At 35.6% G+C, this 17,392-nt stretch overlaps 1 protein-coding gene across 1 annotated transcript in view; it reads left to right on the forward strand.

Moving 5' to 3' along the window:
• Positions 1-2,100: 2,100 nt before the first annotated feature.
• Positions 2,101-17,392, forward strand: part of LOC136969016 (uncharacterized) — a 150,173-nt gene continuing 134,881 nt past the window's right edge. The window contains exon 1 of the mRNA XM_067263091.1: positions 2,101-2,424. Coding sequence (XP_067119192.1) covers positions 2,313-2,424 — 112 coding nt within the window. The 5' untranslated portion in view covers positions 2,101-2,312. The remainder of the gene's footprint in view (positions 2,425-17,392) is intronic.

The raw sequence follows: 17,392 nt of genomic DNA on the forward strand, positions 1-17,392 counted from the left end.
TTTGTATTTTTAGAAAGGAGAAAATTAATTAATTGTTGCAGTTCGAATTGATTTGATGTATAAATTGACGCATTTGGCTTCATTGTCTAGAGGTGGTGATGATTTTCCAAAACGGAATACAATCGACTATGCTTTTGTGTCGCGTTATCAAACGCATTTGACGAGACATCTGGACAAGACAGACAGAATGGAACTGGATAGATAGAACTGTCTTGGACAGTTGCCTCGGCACACAAGAGCAAATATCTTTCGTGAAACTTAAATGACTCATATGGACAAGAAGATAATCAACAGATGATAATCGTTGGAAGAATTTTCTTTTTTTTTTATTGAAGAAAGTAAATTCTGGAGAAGGAATTAAGGCTCGACACGTGGACATTTTGGAATTTTTTTATTACACCCCCTGATTCACCCCTGGATGCAATTCCTGACTCGTGTTGCCAAGCAACACTAACGGATACAACTGTTAATAGTGATACCTGGTTTACGTGGGTAAATTAATGATTATCATCAATTCTAAGCGGTATAGGAGTGAGCAGTTTTCCCTCTCTTATAATTACTTTTTTATATCGATTATCTAATTACCAAATGTAAAATTATTTTAAGTATAAAATTAATTATTTAAATTATCATTTTCTTGCTGGTTTTTTTTTCTGCCGAGGATAACGTATTTTGGTGGATAATTAGACGTTGAAAGGAAGGGATTCGTCGCCGTCTTTTTCTTCCTGATCCATAACTAATCCTCTTAAATTCAGCTGAAAAGAAATAATTACGCTGATAATTTAATTATCCTTAAGAATTAAGATGTAAATTATGCATTATCCTCAGAGAGTATCAATTAATGTGCATAATTCATTTATTAGAGACGTAAGAAGTGACACGTACGAAAATTAAAAATAATAATAATAAAATAATATAAAATCCTCTTGATTATCATCAGTAATACACGCTCAACTGAGTAAAAAAAAAAATCTGTTAATTAAGATAATTAGGATTGATGTGACAGAAAAATAAATTTTTTCACTGAAAATTCTGATAAAAATAAGTAATTAATGTAATTATCTTTCGTTTAAACAACGTTAAAATTAATTAAACATATAAATTATCCATAACAGCTTCGCCACTATCCTGCGATCATTGTCTTTAAAATATATTTTTATTTATTTAAATTTTATAAGGTTATATTCATGAATAGAGAATATTATTTAGATTATTCTTCATAAATTATCATCAAGAGTAGGCCCATTATCATCGTTATTAATTTTTAAAAAAATTGATTTTTAAACTAATTGAATTCCACCTTAAATGCAAATTAATTGCATAAAATTTTAGCAAAGATAATGCAATTACGATGAAGGATAATTACTAATATCTTAAAAATTAATTTAAATATGTTATGTGGATTATTATCGCGGTGTTGAAAGAATTACTGGCGTTATTTCGAGGGATTCTCCACGGTTAGGATAATTGCGACCCGCAAAAAGCGCTAATATAATGTTAAATTATCATTTTAATAAATAGTAAATTACGTTAAAATGATACAGTTTAAGGGTTACTTGTCATTTATGATGGATTATCACAACAAACCGATAAATCATTACAATTTGATAGGGAATTATTGTCGAAAAGATAATCGCGAAGCAAAGATTTTCGGTGTTAAAGTACCATTTAATGTAATTTACAAATTAATAATCAAGTTATAATGAGACTTAATAATGTAAACTTTGATTATCATTATCATTGATGGGTACACTGCGATCGGGATGATCATTTTTTCACCACACACAATGGTACGAATGGCGGAGGTGATAATGATTAATTATCGTAAAAATCGTTAGTGGAGGATAATTAGGCAATTTTATTGCAAATTATTCACGCACGGTTTACTCGATAATGCGTAAAAAGGTGGGAAGGGAGTGGAAAGAAAAAAAGAATACGAATTCCAGCTCCTCGAACGATTATCCTGTAGTGGAAGATAATCCAGGTGGAGCGAGTAGGGACGTTAACCCGAGACAGGTGTCGCGCATAGCTGCAGTACTGAGAATAACAGAGAGATGGCGACGTAGTCAAGTACCCGCCATCCCTCGCTGGAGCCACGTGATCAGGAGAGAGGTGGGAAAACTGCCAGTCAGACGAGCACTACCCAGTAAGCCAGCGAGGGAAGAGCATCAAGCAAATGGTAGTGAATGTAATCTGTGAAAACTTCAACCTCGGTTGAAACTAGACCTCGTAACAATAACATCGAGTCCAGCTCGTCATCCGGCTTCGTTGCCGGTGACGAAGCAGTGGTTGTATACACATTGGTGTATCAGATGTGCAGCACACGGTACTACGCAAGGATGTGCACGAACTGCTTACTAGACAGGCACAAGCTGGTTTTGACTATTGTCGTTTTGTATACCCTGGCCAACTGTGTTAGCTGTGGTAAGTGCTTTTTCCCCTCTTTGATTTGTTGGTAGGATTTAGTCTAGGGGATATTCCCCCGTCCCGGCAAAACCGTTCTGCTCGGCGTAACAGCTGTTGTGACGACGTCTTTACGCCGTTACCAGCGCGTATGACGTACGTTTGATGTATAGTGTGTACCGGTACAGTCTGCTACCCCACCGGTGAAAATATTAAATCCGTGGTTTCGTGATGTTTCGGGGGAGGGAGGGTGAGATTCGAGAACATCTCGTAATCTCACACGTGAAAGCTTTCGGTTATAATATTATAAGTTTTTTTTTTGGATTATGTAATTCCTTCCGGGCTCGGATTGGATTATGTTTCATTCTCATTCTTCTCGTGTTCGGTTATAGCGTACGCGGTACACATAAATCAACCTCTTGTTTAGATTTAATTCCCGAGTGGCACAGCGATTTTTCGTTTAAACTCTCACATCGCGTAGCCACTTCAAACCCCGGGATAACGTCGATTCGCGACATTGTTGCAGCTTCATTTTTACATTTTTCTCCTTTATTTTCTGACGTTAACGAACATTTCGGAGCAATTTTCGTGAAAAATGAAGCTGTTCGAGTGAAGCAAAACGTCTTAAATATTTGGCAAACAAGCGACTAGAAAATAAAAACCGCTTCGCCTCATCAACCGGACAAACATCAGATCTTTAAAAGCCGTGTTGACCTAATACCAACCACAAATCATCACGTGACGATTCGCTTTTAAGTTGTGTAAGCCTTCGAGCCTGTTTACAGCATCCAAGTCTGAGAACCTCCCCATCTTAGGAGCAAACCTCTTTCTCTGTAGCAACTTTATTGATTTCTTTACTTGACGTTCCTTTGTCTGGCAAGGTAGAGCTACATGGCCAAAGAGTTGAGAGCATGGACTTGTATCACATTGAAACATGCTTCGTTGACTGTACCCTATGGCGTCCGTTGACTGTTCTGTTTGAAAAGGCCCCGCTGTTTGGGATTTTTTTTTAATTCTCTTTTATTAACCGACTACACGTTAGATCGCGCCGTTTTTTTTACGAATTAAAACGTTATCGGCCCAAATATTATAAATAAAAGTAAAATATAAGTAACGAACGTTTAAATTTCTAAGAAATAATTAAAACTTTTAATCGATAATATTCATTTTGTTTAATTATAATGCCACACCATCATTGTAAATCGCAACGGATGGATGAGTATATAAGTAATTGAAAGATTATTATAGTTTAACGTAACTGCTTTCTGTTTCAATATTGAATTAAAATTCCACGTGGTGGCGCCGAATTACAATTTTCTTAGTTTAATTCTAATAAAATCTGTACAAATGACTTTTGTATGAGACTAATTCGGTTATATAAGCACTACTTGGATGGAATTTTTACTCGATATATTAAGTAGATGAACAGTTAAGCGGTTATGACTTCCAAAAGCTGGCTATAAAACTGGAAGAAGGTCTTACTTACTGATCGTGTATGATTGATTCAATAAACCCTATCATTAAGGACAAATGAAGTTTTTATTACTAGCAGAAGTCACTTTACTATGATTGGCATTTTAATATTATTTAAAAAAAAGAAAAAACACGGGGAAACTTTAGCGATAAAACATGCAATTTTCTACTAGACTAAAAAATGATATCAGCCAGCTTATTACCGGAATTTCTTTAACTTATAATGAAATTCTGAGCAGCGCAGCAACTCAAACTTAATAAATATTAATGGATTTAACCCTGTAAAACTGATTTCCTAGGGAGTTATTCGCTGTAATAGACTTCTATGAGGGTCTTACATCCTACATAATGGCTTTCTAAGAGGGTCTTATCCCGTGTAGTGCAAGCAGGTAAGTCTAAACTACAATTTTCCCATTAAGCCGCGTGCTTTATGAGGACCACACGCGTACGAGGTTATAAAAAGAGCACTAGTTTTTGTGGGTTTTAAACATTGGTGAAATTGGGTACACAGCGAAAGATTCGGACTGTTGATGGCTCGGTTTCACTTAACGTACTAATTAATTGCGGTAGAGGTTCTTCTGATAGTGGAAAGCTGATTTTAAAAAGCATAAAAGCAAACACTACAGGAGGGAGGAGGGAGAAAAGATGAAGTTTCATCCAAGACCTTTCAACCCATCTTCATCCTCTCCGCATAAAAATCGCTTTATTAATAAAAATTTAATTATGTTTTTACACCCGAAGAAGTGGAGAAATAAGCGATTAAGAGCACAATTCGGAAGCTGAATGTCGGGATTATTCCACTGCACGGTCGTGAGTGGCACAGGATCGATACGTTAGTATCGTATTCTCCATTGTACGTACCTGTAAATGGAAGTGGACCGGCTTGGACAGGAAGAGAAGTAAAGGTCATTGAAGAAATGATGTTTCTGGTGATGTCATCGAACGGTTTGTTCTTTTGCACACATCCTCTCATCAGTTTGATAAGGTAGCGAGCGAGAGAGAGCGAAAGAGAGAGAGGATATTATCGTCGAATGACTTAACCGCTTCCTGCCTCGCTTGTTTAAGATAATACAGATGTTCTTAAGTTGTAGTCATTCAGTTAAATGGCATTTTATTTAAATAATTATGAATTGAATTAATTTAAAATTCTCGGTAGTTGTAACTTAAACAAATCATGATTTAAATCAAATTTTCATCATCATTTTGCATAATTTCCTCGGCAGCGACGCGAGCTTCGATACGCGCAAGTCGCTACGCGATATCGTCTAGCGATTTTTTTTCATGATCATCATCTCTGTCTCTCTCCCCCGCTTGAGGCTCTGTGCTATTTTTGCACGCTATACCAATCTGGATACGTATTAACGATTAAGGGGTTCCCCTAAATCGCACGATAGGAGTGGGTTTATTTTTTGAAATTTTATCCGAAAGCGACAGCGATAAAGATTGATTTCTGTGCGGGAGAGGAAATATATATATGACAGAATTTTATCTTTGTAAATAAGAAAATTATACACTTAAGCACGTAATAAAAAAATGAGGAAATTTTGCTAGTTTCCACATTGATGTGTTCCTAGTAGATAAGTGTACACAGACGTTGATGCAATGACAGGTAACAGCTGGAGTTGAATCGTTTATCGTCTCTAGAAATTCGTTTATGAGGGCTATAAAGTAATATTTCTGTCTATTATTCTGCTGAGTATGTTATTTATAAATCAGTAATTTTTATCTATTAACATATTTATTTTAATATTAAAATAATCCATGTGAAATTCCCATTGTTGCCTCGACTCCCGCTGGAGTAAGAAAAGTGGTGTTATGGATCATGTTACTCTGGATAACATAGTTTGGGACATTTCCCGACATTCAATGCACCACATAGTCATTTGGAAGCAAGCCAAGCGACGATACATCTAACACCCCTGAGCACAACTGCAATAGCCAATAATAACTTACTAGCACTACAATAATTCATTTATACTTCTACAGTAACAAATTCAGTTTTAAGATTTATGTCCGTTTCATTCTTGGAATGTCAAAATGTCCCAGAGCTTACGTGGTTTTATGGCGTGCTTAAAGGGGTTGGCCCCTTTACGCGCATTCTAAAACATGCGATTTTAAGTAAATCGAGGGTACAGTACGCCATGAACCGGCTGATGTCGTGAAATTTGCGAGTAATCTCGTTCCGTTTTCAATATTGTTACATTTGTGCACGTGCGTACGATTGTATCTGTTTTAATTCTAAGTGTGGTGACTTTCTCTCGTATATTTGCAAGATTGTATCGTATTTTCTGGTAATGTTGATTTATCTTCGTCTTCATTTCGTGTAGGACATGCAGCAGGAAGGAAACAACTGGATATGTCGCCTAGGCATTAAGCAGCCACACGCGTTTTAAGAAACTTAAAAGTGTGTTACTTAAAAAAAAATGGCGGTGTATAATTAAATTTGTAAATTACTCAGCAATTTTTCAGTGTGTGTACAGCACAGAATTTAGTAACTTTTCTTACATTTTTTGGAAACTTTATTCATATTTAGGGAGCGAAAGAATTGAAAGAGAGGAGTTACTCAGCATGCGGTAACCCAATATGCCAAAGAGGATATACCTCTTATGCCTTTAATGAAGGAAGATATTCTCATAATAGTAATTTTGCGTCGGCCATTAGCAGGCGTGTTTATAAGTCTGCACAACTCCCGAGCGGTTTACTGGTGACAAGAGTGACAAACGATGCAGACCTGTCCACAATCTACAACCCATCCCGTATTTGTTCTGCCTGGCTTGCTTTTCTCATTATCTAAACATTTCTCCTATTTTGTTAATGATAACTTTGTGCGAGGCCCACTAAAACGATACGACCAGCGACGAAAATGGAACTTCTCCACTTTCGTCGACCCCGATCGATAGAACTTATATTGATTCAAGATAAACTTAAATGCGTGCCTTACTACTATGCACCCCCTATACTATATGTTTATAGAGCGAAGTTTAAGAGGGTTATTCGTCGTCACTACTGTAGTATCGGGGGAGCAATCTCACCCCGGGTGTTGCAGCTTCGAGTCTTTAAGCTGACGCGTGGCTCGTAAACGACTTCCGACATGTACCTTACGTGGAATTGTTCTCATAGCACACCGGTACCTTCAAAATCGGGTTTTTTGCCCCCCCCCGATCCTGGTTGGTACTTGTGACGATGGGAAGGGGATTTTAAAACTTTTGTTCATTAAGATTATATGCGGTAACACGATACGTGGGCGATCTGCCGAGGGGTGCCACTCGAAGACTTTCTGTACGGAAAGTGAGCCCTTTGTGGTGTTGCAAACCTGAAGAAACCCGGAAAACTCCACACGGAAAAGCCGTAGTGTTCGTGGTTTTATTCATCCGGCCAGTAGTGGGCGTTGTTTATTAAGAAGAGGGCTTTTTAATTAAGAACTCTGCATATGTTTTTTTGCTTCTTTCTGGTGTTACGAAGAGATTCTGTATGACTTAACTAAAAGAAAAAAAAAGACGCTGCAACATATTTCCCTTTCATGTGCTCCTTACAAAAGATACCGACAATGACACACAGCGGTGTAAGAAATAAGGGTACATTGAGAATTGCATTAACTTTCTTTGTAAAGAGTATAAACCCAAACAGCTACACGTTATTTTTCTCTGTTGATAGTAATAAAAAATCCGACGACTTTTACCACCCAATTTGCTTCACGCTGGGGGGCAAAATCCGAGAAAGTTTTTAACCTCAGAAGCGAAGTTTATGATAAACGATGTTGACCGATGGCAAGGACTAACGTCGAACAACTTATCTGGCGTAACAGAAAAAACTACCACACCCAAGATTAAGTAGTTTCAATCGCGCTCGTTACTCGCGTGTACGTATTTTGTGAAAGCGTTAAGGTATTTTTTAAATTTAATTATGGCGTGTTATTAAACCTCTGTCGTGCATTCGAATTTCTTAGAATGGTTCGAGAAAATCTTAATAATTTCGAGATACGAGCGATAATTTAAAAACAAAATTATAATGCAATTTAAACGGTTTTTTAAGCGGTTAAACAAACCGTTAACCGCTTGGAAATTTTATTAACGGTTTGTTTAACCGATTTCAAAAGGTATTTTGTGCCGTTTAATTAAGAAAAAAAGTATTTGAAAGTTAGCAGTGTAAATATTTCTAAGAGCAACAGGTCTTACAAGCAATCAGATGGCATTTATAGGAACAAATCTCGTTTCGGGCTGATCTCCCCCCTCTGTTAATGGATGAAGTTTCTTCACCTGACTGAATTCTGATACAGCCGACTTAGCCGAATCGAATAGCATTTAATAGTGTTTTATTTGCAAACTACATCACCGACACTAATTTGGTTTTTCTGAAATTAAAGCACCAAATCTCCACTCGCGGCAATAACTGTTATCAAAGAACGAAGCGAAGCCCTTTCTTCCCCATGCCTGCATCACAGTTTTATTTATTTTCTATCTTCCTGGCTGTTATGCAAAAAGTTTGGGGGTTTCTTCTGTATGTAAGATTGTTAGTGCGTGTCGGGGCACGACTTTTTTCACTCACTTTGAAGCTTAATAACTCATGTATCTTGTCAAAATTTCAGAAATTTTTGACAAGAGAGGTTTCTGTGTTAGGGGAAATATTTCTATAAATTTTCAGAAAAGTTGTACCATTGATTCATAAGATATGGCCCCGTCCTCTGAATATCTCCCGAACTGACGTGAAGATTTAGAGGTAAAGGATAGCAATTACTGAGGATGAAAACAAAGAATGCCAAGAAACTCCAGCAACAACCTTCGCCAGCAAATTTTTATCGATTTTTTTAAATTTCTGTTAGTGTTTAAATATTAATTTTGCAATTTTTCTAAAGCTGCCATTCTTATTTTTTTCTTCTCTGGAACAGGTTCCTTTAACTCTATTATCCATGACCAATTGACTTTGTATTATCCTTCTCTTCTGTCCATAATCTCTTTTCTGATACCTTAATATTATTACTGAATGAAACCTTCAAAGATTACTTCCAAATCTTTGAGTGCATTTAGTTCAGGTATTGTCATAAAGTGAGTTTCAGCACCTGTAAAACGAATTAATTTATAATTTTACAGATTCCTACAAACGTAAGAATATCAAATTAAAATTGATATTTAAAAAAAACTTACAAATGGCTTCTTTTACATTTGAAGGGAACTTCGCAATGGCGCATAAAGTGCCATTCTCTCATGTATTTCTTGTTTGTTGTGGCTCTAAGCTTTAACATATAACAGGCTCTTCCTTTCTACCACATTATGAATGATACATGTAAAAATGTGAGGCCCTATAACGTACAACAGATCCTCTATCATAAAATGACATATGTAGAAATGTGAGGCCCTAAGTTGAATATAACCATAGATAACGTCTTACATACAGTTAGATCGATACCTGTACGATCCACAGACCTTTGCAAGCCATTATATACAGATATAAACTGTAAGCCACCCTGTATATAAGGCATTATAGATGATTTACGCCCACGAATATAGAAAATGTAAGGAGTTTAAAAGTGATGTGTCAGACCAAGTAGAAAACTCTAGAAAGGGGATGCTTGCGTATAAATCTTTCAACAGCACTAGTTTTAAAAAAACCCGTTTTTATGGCACACTAATGACCAGGGATTAACCTTTTTTAAGAGAAGGCAACAAGACAATGTTTTCACTAGAGTATATTTAATGGACGGGACTCTTTTACGCTTTAACCTATGCTCGACGAACATCTAAGTGACCGGAAATAAGTAGTTAAAATGTTCCACGGACTCACGTTCAAGGACAAGAACGTCATACAGCGCAGGTTTTATGTCCGGTGTATAATTTCCCTTATTGCCATTTTATGGATTTTTATCCGAGTCGCCATACTGTAACAAATGCATCGTCATCGTTAAAAATTCATCCCTCGTAGCAGAAGTTTGACCGAAATGTCCCCCCTTCTTTTCGTCTTCGATCACGTGACGTCTAGCTTGGTCTCCATGGCAATTGTGACCTTGGGGGAGACGTAGGTATACGACCACATCCTGTTTGCAGGTGTGCAAATATATATTTACGTTCTCTACAGTCGATTGTTTGGCAATTTTGCCATTTTCCAGTGCAATTAAATCGTTTCGAGACATAAAGTTGTTTTTTTTTGTTACAATACGGTCGAACCTGCGATAACGACTACCTCTGTTTTTTCAGATTTCTCGCATGCAAAGTAACCTTCAACCACGGCCATTTTATGTTCCTTCTATTGTCCGTCGTTCAGAGGTTCGACTATATATAGGCCTACTTAAAACTTAATCTTCGCTCCTGGGGTGTGGTTATAAGGATAATCGTATAAAAGGAAAAGTTTTTAATACAATGTCGCACATATTTATAAATATTAATGTTATTTTTATGCTAAATTAAAGATTTAATGGTAACGTCACGATACATCGCAATTTCATAACGATAGGAAGGAGAAAAGGGGAATTTTGTAACGTCACTGCAGCATTAAATCAATTTAGAATCGTTTAAAGTAATAAAGTCCCGAAAAATTTATTAAATTATTATTATTATTATTATATATATTATATTTCTTCCGTATAAGGCTAGTTCATCGTCCATTTCCTGTCACGTCAGAAAATGTCAAAAACTTTCTGAAATTCTCCCATTTTTATGGAAGAGAGCAACTCATCAATCATTTTCTGTCGATGATGTGGCATTAAAGACTAATAATGAACCATTAGATTAATACAGATTTTCTATTTTTGGTCACAATTACACGTTAGAAGAGAATGGAGTGAAAGCGAGAGTTCCTCTTAACAAAAATTTTTATCACTTTTAATTAATTAAACTTTACGGTTCTGTAGCCGCATTTATTTAAATCAATTTTGTTCGAAATTAAAAAAAAAACAAAAAATTGCGCTAAATTTGGGCTATGAGATTAATTTATGCGATAATAAATGTTTAGAGAAGCTCCTCTAGCGGCCAAATATAAAAAAAGTTTGAAAATTTGAATTTTGAATTAACGGTCTTTCTTGAAATTGAAGTGTTGCCAATTTAACAATGCGTGGAGTTAAAATCGTTAAAATTGTACCGAATTATTGAGAAATTTTGTGTTTTTGAAATGTTTTAAGTAAAATTCGAGCTGTAATTAGTTTGTGAAGCCGAGTTTTAACCGTTTTTGGCCATCTGTTTTCAGCTGAAGTATGGGGGTTTGGCAAGACAGCTGCAAGGCAGTGCTTGCTATTCTCCTGTAAAAATTTGTTTGTTTATTAATTATGGTTAAATTATCGCAGTTATTAGTTAATTTTCTATACAATTTAACGACGTTTTTAATCCTAAATGTGTTAAAAACTTGTAATTCCTTTTTAAAGTGCTAATTTTATGTTTACAAATTGCAGGCTTGAAACAATGTAAATTTTAATTAAACAATACAATATTTATAATGTCTTGTACTTCCTAATATACATTTATCAAATACTACTAAAAAGTACTATTTGATGTGCTACGGAACAAGGTAATATTATATATTTTGCCAAAAATTAATTTAGAAGTTACCTTGTTCTTGTGTAATAAAGTCAAATATTCAATTTTTCCGCCACGTATGTCGCCATGTATGCTGCACGAAAACTTTTATTTTTCTGCATACAATAATAATAAATTTAAAAAATATATAAAACATAACCTTCCTATGTGATCATCATTATATTTATAGAAAGGATTTATTTGCAAAATATTGCTTATTTTTGCAGTATTGTAAGTGAATATGCAAGGGTTTAAAGGTATTTCCTGTTTAAAAACCCAAACAAAGGATATTTACTGTTAATTCAGTTACAGGTTGACACCTGTAACTGTTGTTTAAAGGTTAATGTTGTGATTATGAAGTGTGAATCAGTGTTTTGTAGCAAATCCAAAGTCTGTTTCTTGCTTGAATGAAGTGTAATTTTTAATTTAACACAATAAATAACAATAAGCAGGTGAAAATCTTCAAAATAAACTCTTACTCTGCGTTAAAGCACGCTCTGAATCTCTATTTTAAAGCAGAATAAGGCTTTATTAGAAAGTGCTCCTTTAAACTGAAGCCTTGAACTGCAAAACTAAGGCTTGTTTTATGGTTTTAAAGGCTAATTTTTATAAAGTGAAAGGTTTTTGTTTGATATTTACAATAATTTTCTATAAATAAGCTCTCCATTCTGAGAAAATTGCAGTTCTGTTGCTATGTAATGATATAATATTCCATTCTTGAGAACTGATGAATCATTTTTGATAAGAGGCTTTTTAGAAATGATTGCACAGATTAGAAATAAAACAAACATAAAAATTAAGACTAGATAAAATATTTTTCCAAAAAATTTCATAAAAGTACAATGGAAATTAATTATAAAATACAATGGAAATTAATTATAAAATTAAATCTTTTCAGTTGTATATGGATTTAATATGGATTTAGATGATCCTCAGGAGGATCTTTAGAATTAAGAGAACCTTTAAAAAGATTCTCTCATTAAATTCTTCCAAAATTAAAGGCGATTTAAAAAGATCAGTCATAAGATCCTCATCACTGAGGCCCTCTAAAATGCCTCCAAAATTATCTAATCTTTAGGCGAGCTTAACACTAGAAAGAATTTGATGATGAGGATCATTTTAATTGCTAAATTAAGAGGAACTTTAGGAGATTTTAAAAAGATCTTCTTCTAAAATGCCTCCAAAATTATCTAATCTTAGGCGAGCTTAACACTGACAATTAAATGAGCCTCATCATCAAATTGTTTCTAAATTAAGAGGATCTTTTAATGATAAGGACCTTCAGGAGAGTCGTAAAATGTAAGAGTATACGACTGAAAAGTGTAAAAATATCAACTTTTGTGGCGAAATTTTTAAAAAAATCCTGAAAAATTCGCGTTGCATCCACACAATTTTCGGAAAATCTTAACAAAAATTGCGTTGAAAGCAATCCCTATTACGGTTGTAAAGTAAAAAAAAATTTTAAACTTTGGTTTGACACGTGAAAACCATCAAGATTTTTGCTTTTTTTCTTTTATTTTATTCTTTCCAAATTGGGAAAAAGGCGCGCAAGTAGGGGAGAGGAAAGTTAAGTTTCTTCTTGTCGTGTGCAATGCTCCCTCCCTGTAATTTCCTACACTTTAACTCGATTTGACTTTCGGACGTATTAAAGTGTTACCATTCAACGTGATGTCCTCGTGACGGACGTTATTAAAAGAAAGATGGCATTTTCTTGTACACGTCATCCGGTAACGTGAAACGCAGTGGGGGGAGGTAATTACAGGGGACAGAATCTTGATTACGAGCGGCTTTTCTCCTCCCCCTTCCAAATTTCGATCTTCCTCAGCTTCTTTGTATGTGACGGAAGCGTATTTAACGCGTGACAGTTCACGAAAATGGCAACGACCGGGTTGTTTGGGGAATTTTGTCCATGATTAAAACCTCCCGAATGGAAACTGTAACGATCTGTTTTGTATATTTTGTGTTTATTAGTGGTGAGAATTGGGAATTGCGTTTCTTCAACGTTAATTGAATTTCTTTTGCTTTATCTTGTTAACTTAATAGCTTCAGTCTGGAAAAATTTTTAGGGGGGAAATGTCCTACAATCCATATTAGGGTTGTTTGGACTTTGTTAGATGGACGATAATTGTGAATTTTGACTTCTTGGATTGGTGTGGATGTGTTTTTTTTGAACCCCAAAAAAATTGCACTTCTGATGAAATTTACCAGAGTTTTTGTGGTTGGTGAAACTGTTTATCGTCATAAAATTAATTCTTTGTTATTTAAAGATGATCCTCATTATGTTAAAAGCATTTTTTTATAGGAATATACACTCGCTTTTAGGAATTAAGAGCGGGAGAGCCCAAAACAGTGGGCAGTCTTGCCTCAGTTCTCTTGATTTTGAAAGACTGTTCTAACAGTTTTAAAAATACACTTTTCAATTGTAAAAATTCGATTTAAAAAATACACTTTTCAATTGTAAAAATTCGATTTAAATATGACAAGTGTTCTTAATTCTCCGAAAATGCTCTTTTAATTCTTAAAACACACTCGCTTCTCACTAAGATTCCATCTTACAAAGGAAACCCACCATTCAAAAACGTGCAAAGTGCCAGTTTTTGCACTAAATTTCAGTACTGTAAAGCATTTTTTAAGGGTATTTTTAAGAATTTTAGGGTATTTTTAACATCGTAACGGGGTCAATTTGCCATACTTTAAAGACAATCTGCGAATCATTGAAGGTAAAAGAAGAAATCAATTTTAAACCATTCCCTAGAAAACATGCAACTCCACCAAGATGCAATTCTGGTTCTTGTGCGAGAATTTCAGAAAAGATCCTTACTTTGCAGTTTTCTTTCACCTGGAAGGAAAAAAACAGAAAAAATTGCAAAGTGAAAGTCATTCACCAGGAGATGGCCCTTCGCAATGGGGAAAGTTTGATGATTTGGGTATGATGTGTATATTTATAGAGATGGTGGGATGGAGGAGGAGAGGACTAGTCTGTTTTATCGAAACGTTTATCAGCTAGGAATCGATTGGGTTGTATGGTAGCAGCCATGCCGACTGTGATGGCTGGATGTTTTGTGTTTCTTGTTAGTTTTCCCCTCCTCACTTTTATCGATTGGCATCCTTCGTATATTTATGTATATTTTAAGATTTTCTAGTTATTAACGTCCCCGCCGCACGTTTCCTCGAAATTACGTCGTCTGTAGGAAGTTAAGCTGCCATAAATTGGGCCCATTCGTGTTCTAGGGTTGGGTTACGGTTAAAAATCCCACCTTTGGACAGAAATGGGGCCACGAAGATTGACCAAATAAAGGTAATAAAGGTTAATCTAAACGGGGTGATTTAGTGATAAAGAGCAACTAGAGGGGGGATGAGAAAAGGAGCGCCAAGTTTACGAAAATTTAGGTCATCTCTGTTGATTGTTATGGCTCTTTTTTTCATAATAGCATAATAAATCTATGAGGTTATTACTCGATTTCCGCCAATTAGCCTCGTAACAGAGGAGTGCCAATAAACAATGGCAATGTCGCGGTGTGACGTGTCAGCATTTTGTTTCACGGCCTCTGTTTTCAGTTGAACGTCCTCTGGCCGGACGTAGATAACGAAAACGTGGTCTTAGGTAACGGCCACGTGACTCGCTATCTTCATTATCAACGTCATTGTTATGTCCCGTTCTCGCTCCCCCCTTTCCGAACATTGCCATGTTAACGCCTCATTTTTGTTGTAAAGGGCGTAACTCGGAATATGAAGTCTCAATAGAAGGTAATTATAGAATCGGTTACACTTATCAGTTCCTTCATTAGCGCTCGTAACGCTTCTCCATCTCCCATAAAGCCGACAGTAACACAAAGAAAGCTTATCGTATCTCGGCTGATATGGAACCGATACGGATGATATTTGGCAATTCAATTAAGTATCCGAGCGGTCGCAGAGGGTATTAGAAATTTTCGCCATCGAGTGGTGTGTTTTCGCGCTAGAGGTCAAAGTACATAGCTCGCGAACTATAAGTGACGCTACGGAAAAACTTTACCACGTGATTAAGGTGGCACTGACGGATCGATATACCGGAAATGGTACAATTTCGTCAATTTACAAGTACGTATATCGGAGGGGATTTTTTTTACGCAATCACTGCAACTTCGACAGGATACGTTTACACAATGGAAAGGAAAGAATAATAATAATAAAATAAATAGTTTCCTACGATTATTCACGGTCATGAGAATAGATAAAAAAAACAGATAATTTATTTGCTTAACATTCAGGTTTTTGGAATTTAAATAGGTCATTGACGTCACTTATCCTACCGATACGAGTTGCTGTTATCTATATTTTATGATACTTCCTAAGATTATTTATAACAAAAAAAATTAAAAAATGCTTCAGATTATAATCAGAAATCTAAATTCTAGCGATTTTTGATAATTCAAACCGTTGTTTTTTTAATTTTCTGTCTGTTACTCCGCTGCTCTTCGCAGTGCAGCGCGTTCTGTTTTGCTGTACTTTAGATCTAGAAGGTGGAGAACAGCAAAAAGTAAATAATTTCTTTTATTTTCTACTGTCGAATGTGGGTATAATGTTCACTTCGTGATATTACACACTTTTTCTTATTTTTAAAGAATTGTTTTGTTTGTGCACCTGTCTCACTTTATGTAAATCATGGTTTTAAGAGGGGGGAGTAATTTTTTATGGATTTCTTTTGAAACAAGAAACTATTTTATGTTGATACAGCAAACTTTTTTATATCCTTTCCTCCTTTATAATAATATTTTATAACAGAAAATGTATGTAAATCTTAAAAACTTGGCTTTAAAATGGGGTCTTTTTTTTATGTGGAGTCAATTTTTAGGTTGTTTGACAATTTGAATTTCACAGTTTCTTCCGAACTGAGTACCCCTTTCCTATAATTTTTCTGTTTTCTAAGCTTCTAATGTGGAAAATGTGATGTTTTGAACTTTTAAATTCTGTTTTCCCCCATATAATTAGTGGCGTAAAATTAGGTTTTGAATTAAAAAATGGAGTTATTTCGGTGTTAGAGTCGTGTTTTGCTTCATAAAAATCCATTTTTATAGATTCTAGAAGCAAAAACCTTGTTACTTTGAAATTCTAGTCACATTTTAACATACATTTTTGCATGTTAACCTTCGTAACCTGAAGAAATATCTTTTATAATCGTAAAAAATGTTCTCTCCACTCTTCGACAGTCCTCTTTTGTACCATTTTAAAAAATGTCTTTTCAAATGTCCCAAGGCTCCTTCAGCGAGACCTCTTTTTCTGTCTTTTATAATCTAATTTTCGCCCCGCCAAGTGACCCGTTCCGAAATTCTCAAAGTTCTTGTTCTCATCCCTCTTCACCTTTTTCTTCATAGAGCTTCCCCCTTTTGATGGTAGATACACGCCCACTAAACGTTAACAATGAGTTTTTGGTATGTCACCCCCTAAACAAAGGCGTTACATACAAAACTAGAAGAAGAAACACACACGACACGAGCCGAAAAAAATGATTAAAACAATGCGAAGAATCGATAACAAACGGGCGAACAATAAGTAGCAAGAGGGTGGTGTGTTGCCAAACACATTTACGAGTCGGTAACTGGAGTGTGGAGATTGGGTGCCAGTTCTTTAGACAGTTGTTCACTTGACACTCACCTCGAGTATTGCTGCAAACTGCACCATTTCCCTATTCTATAATAGCCTGATCCTTGGTATTAGACAAGCGGAGAGACGATGCCTTCTACCTCCTCCCCTTCCACTCGTCTACAAGGAGAAAACATCTGTCCCGGGACTATTTTGCCCCAGGCACATCGAGTAGTAACACTGCATTTCTCCCTTTCGCAGGGATTTTTTTCCCTTTCTAACATACTCCGAACAATGAAACGGGCATCTTTGTGCCGTTCTGGCTGAAAATTTTGGCAATAGAGGTGTTTCATTGTTAAATTTTGCTCGTTATATGATTCTAGAAGAGTGTTTTCTCTTATTCGTGTACATGCAATGTCGGCCACAGTTTGTTTTTCAGATGGAGAACATTGTGG

Source organism: Centruroides vittatus, unplaced genomic scaffold (genome assembly GCF_030686945.1).
Source record: "Centruroides vittatus isolate TY-2023 unplaced genomic scaffold, ASM3068694v2 contig_1683, whole genome shotgun sequence".
In the NCBI taxonomy this organism is placed as follows: Eukaryota; Metazoa; Arthropoda; class Arachnida; order Scorpiones; family Buthidae; genus Centruroides; species Centruroides vittatus.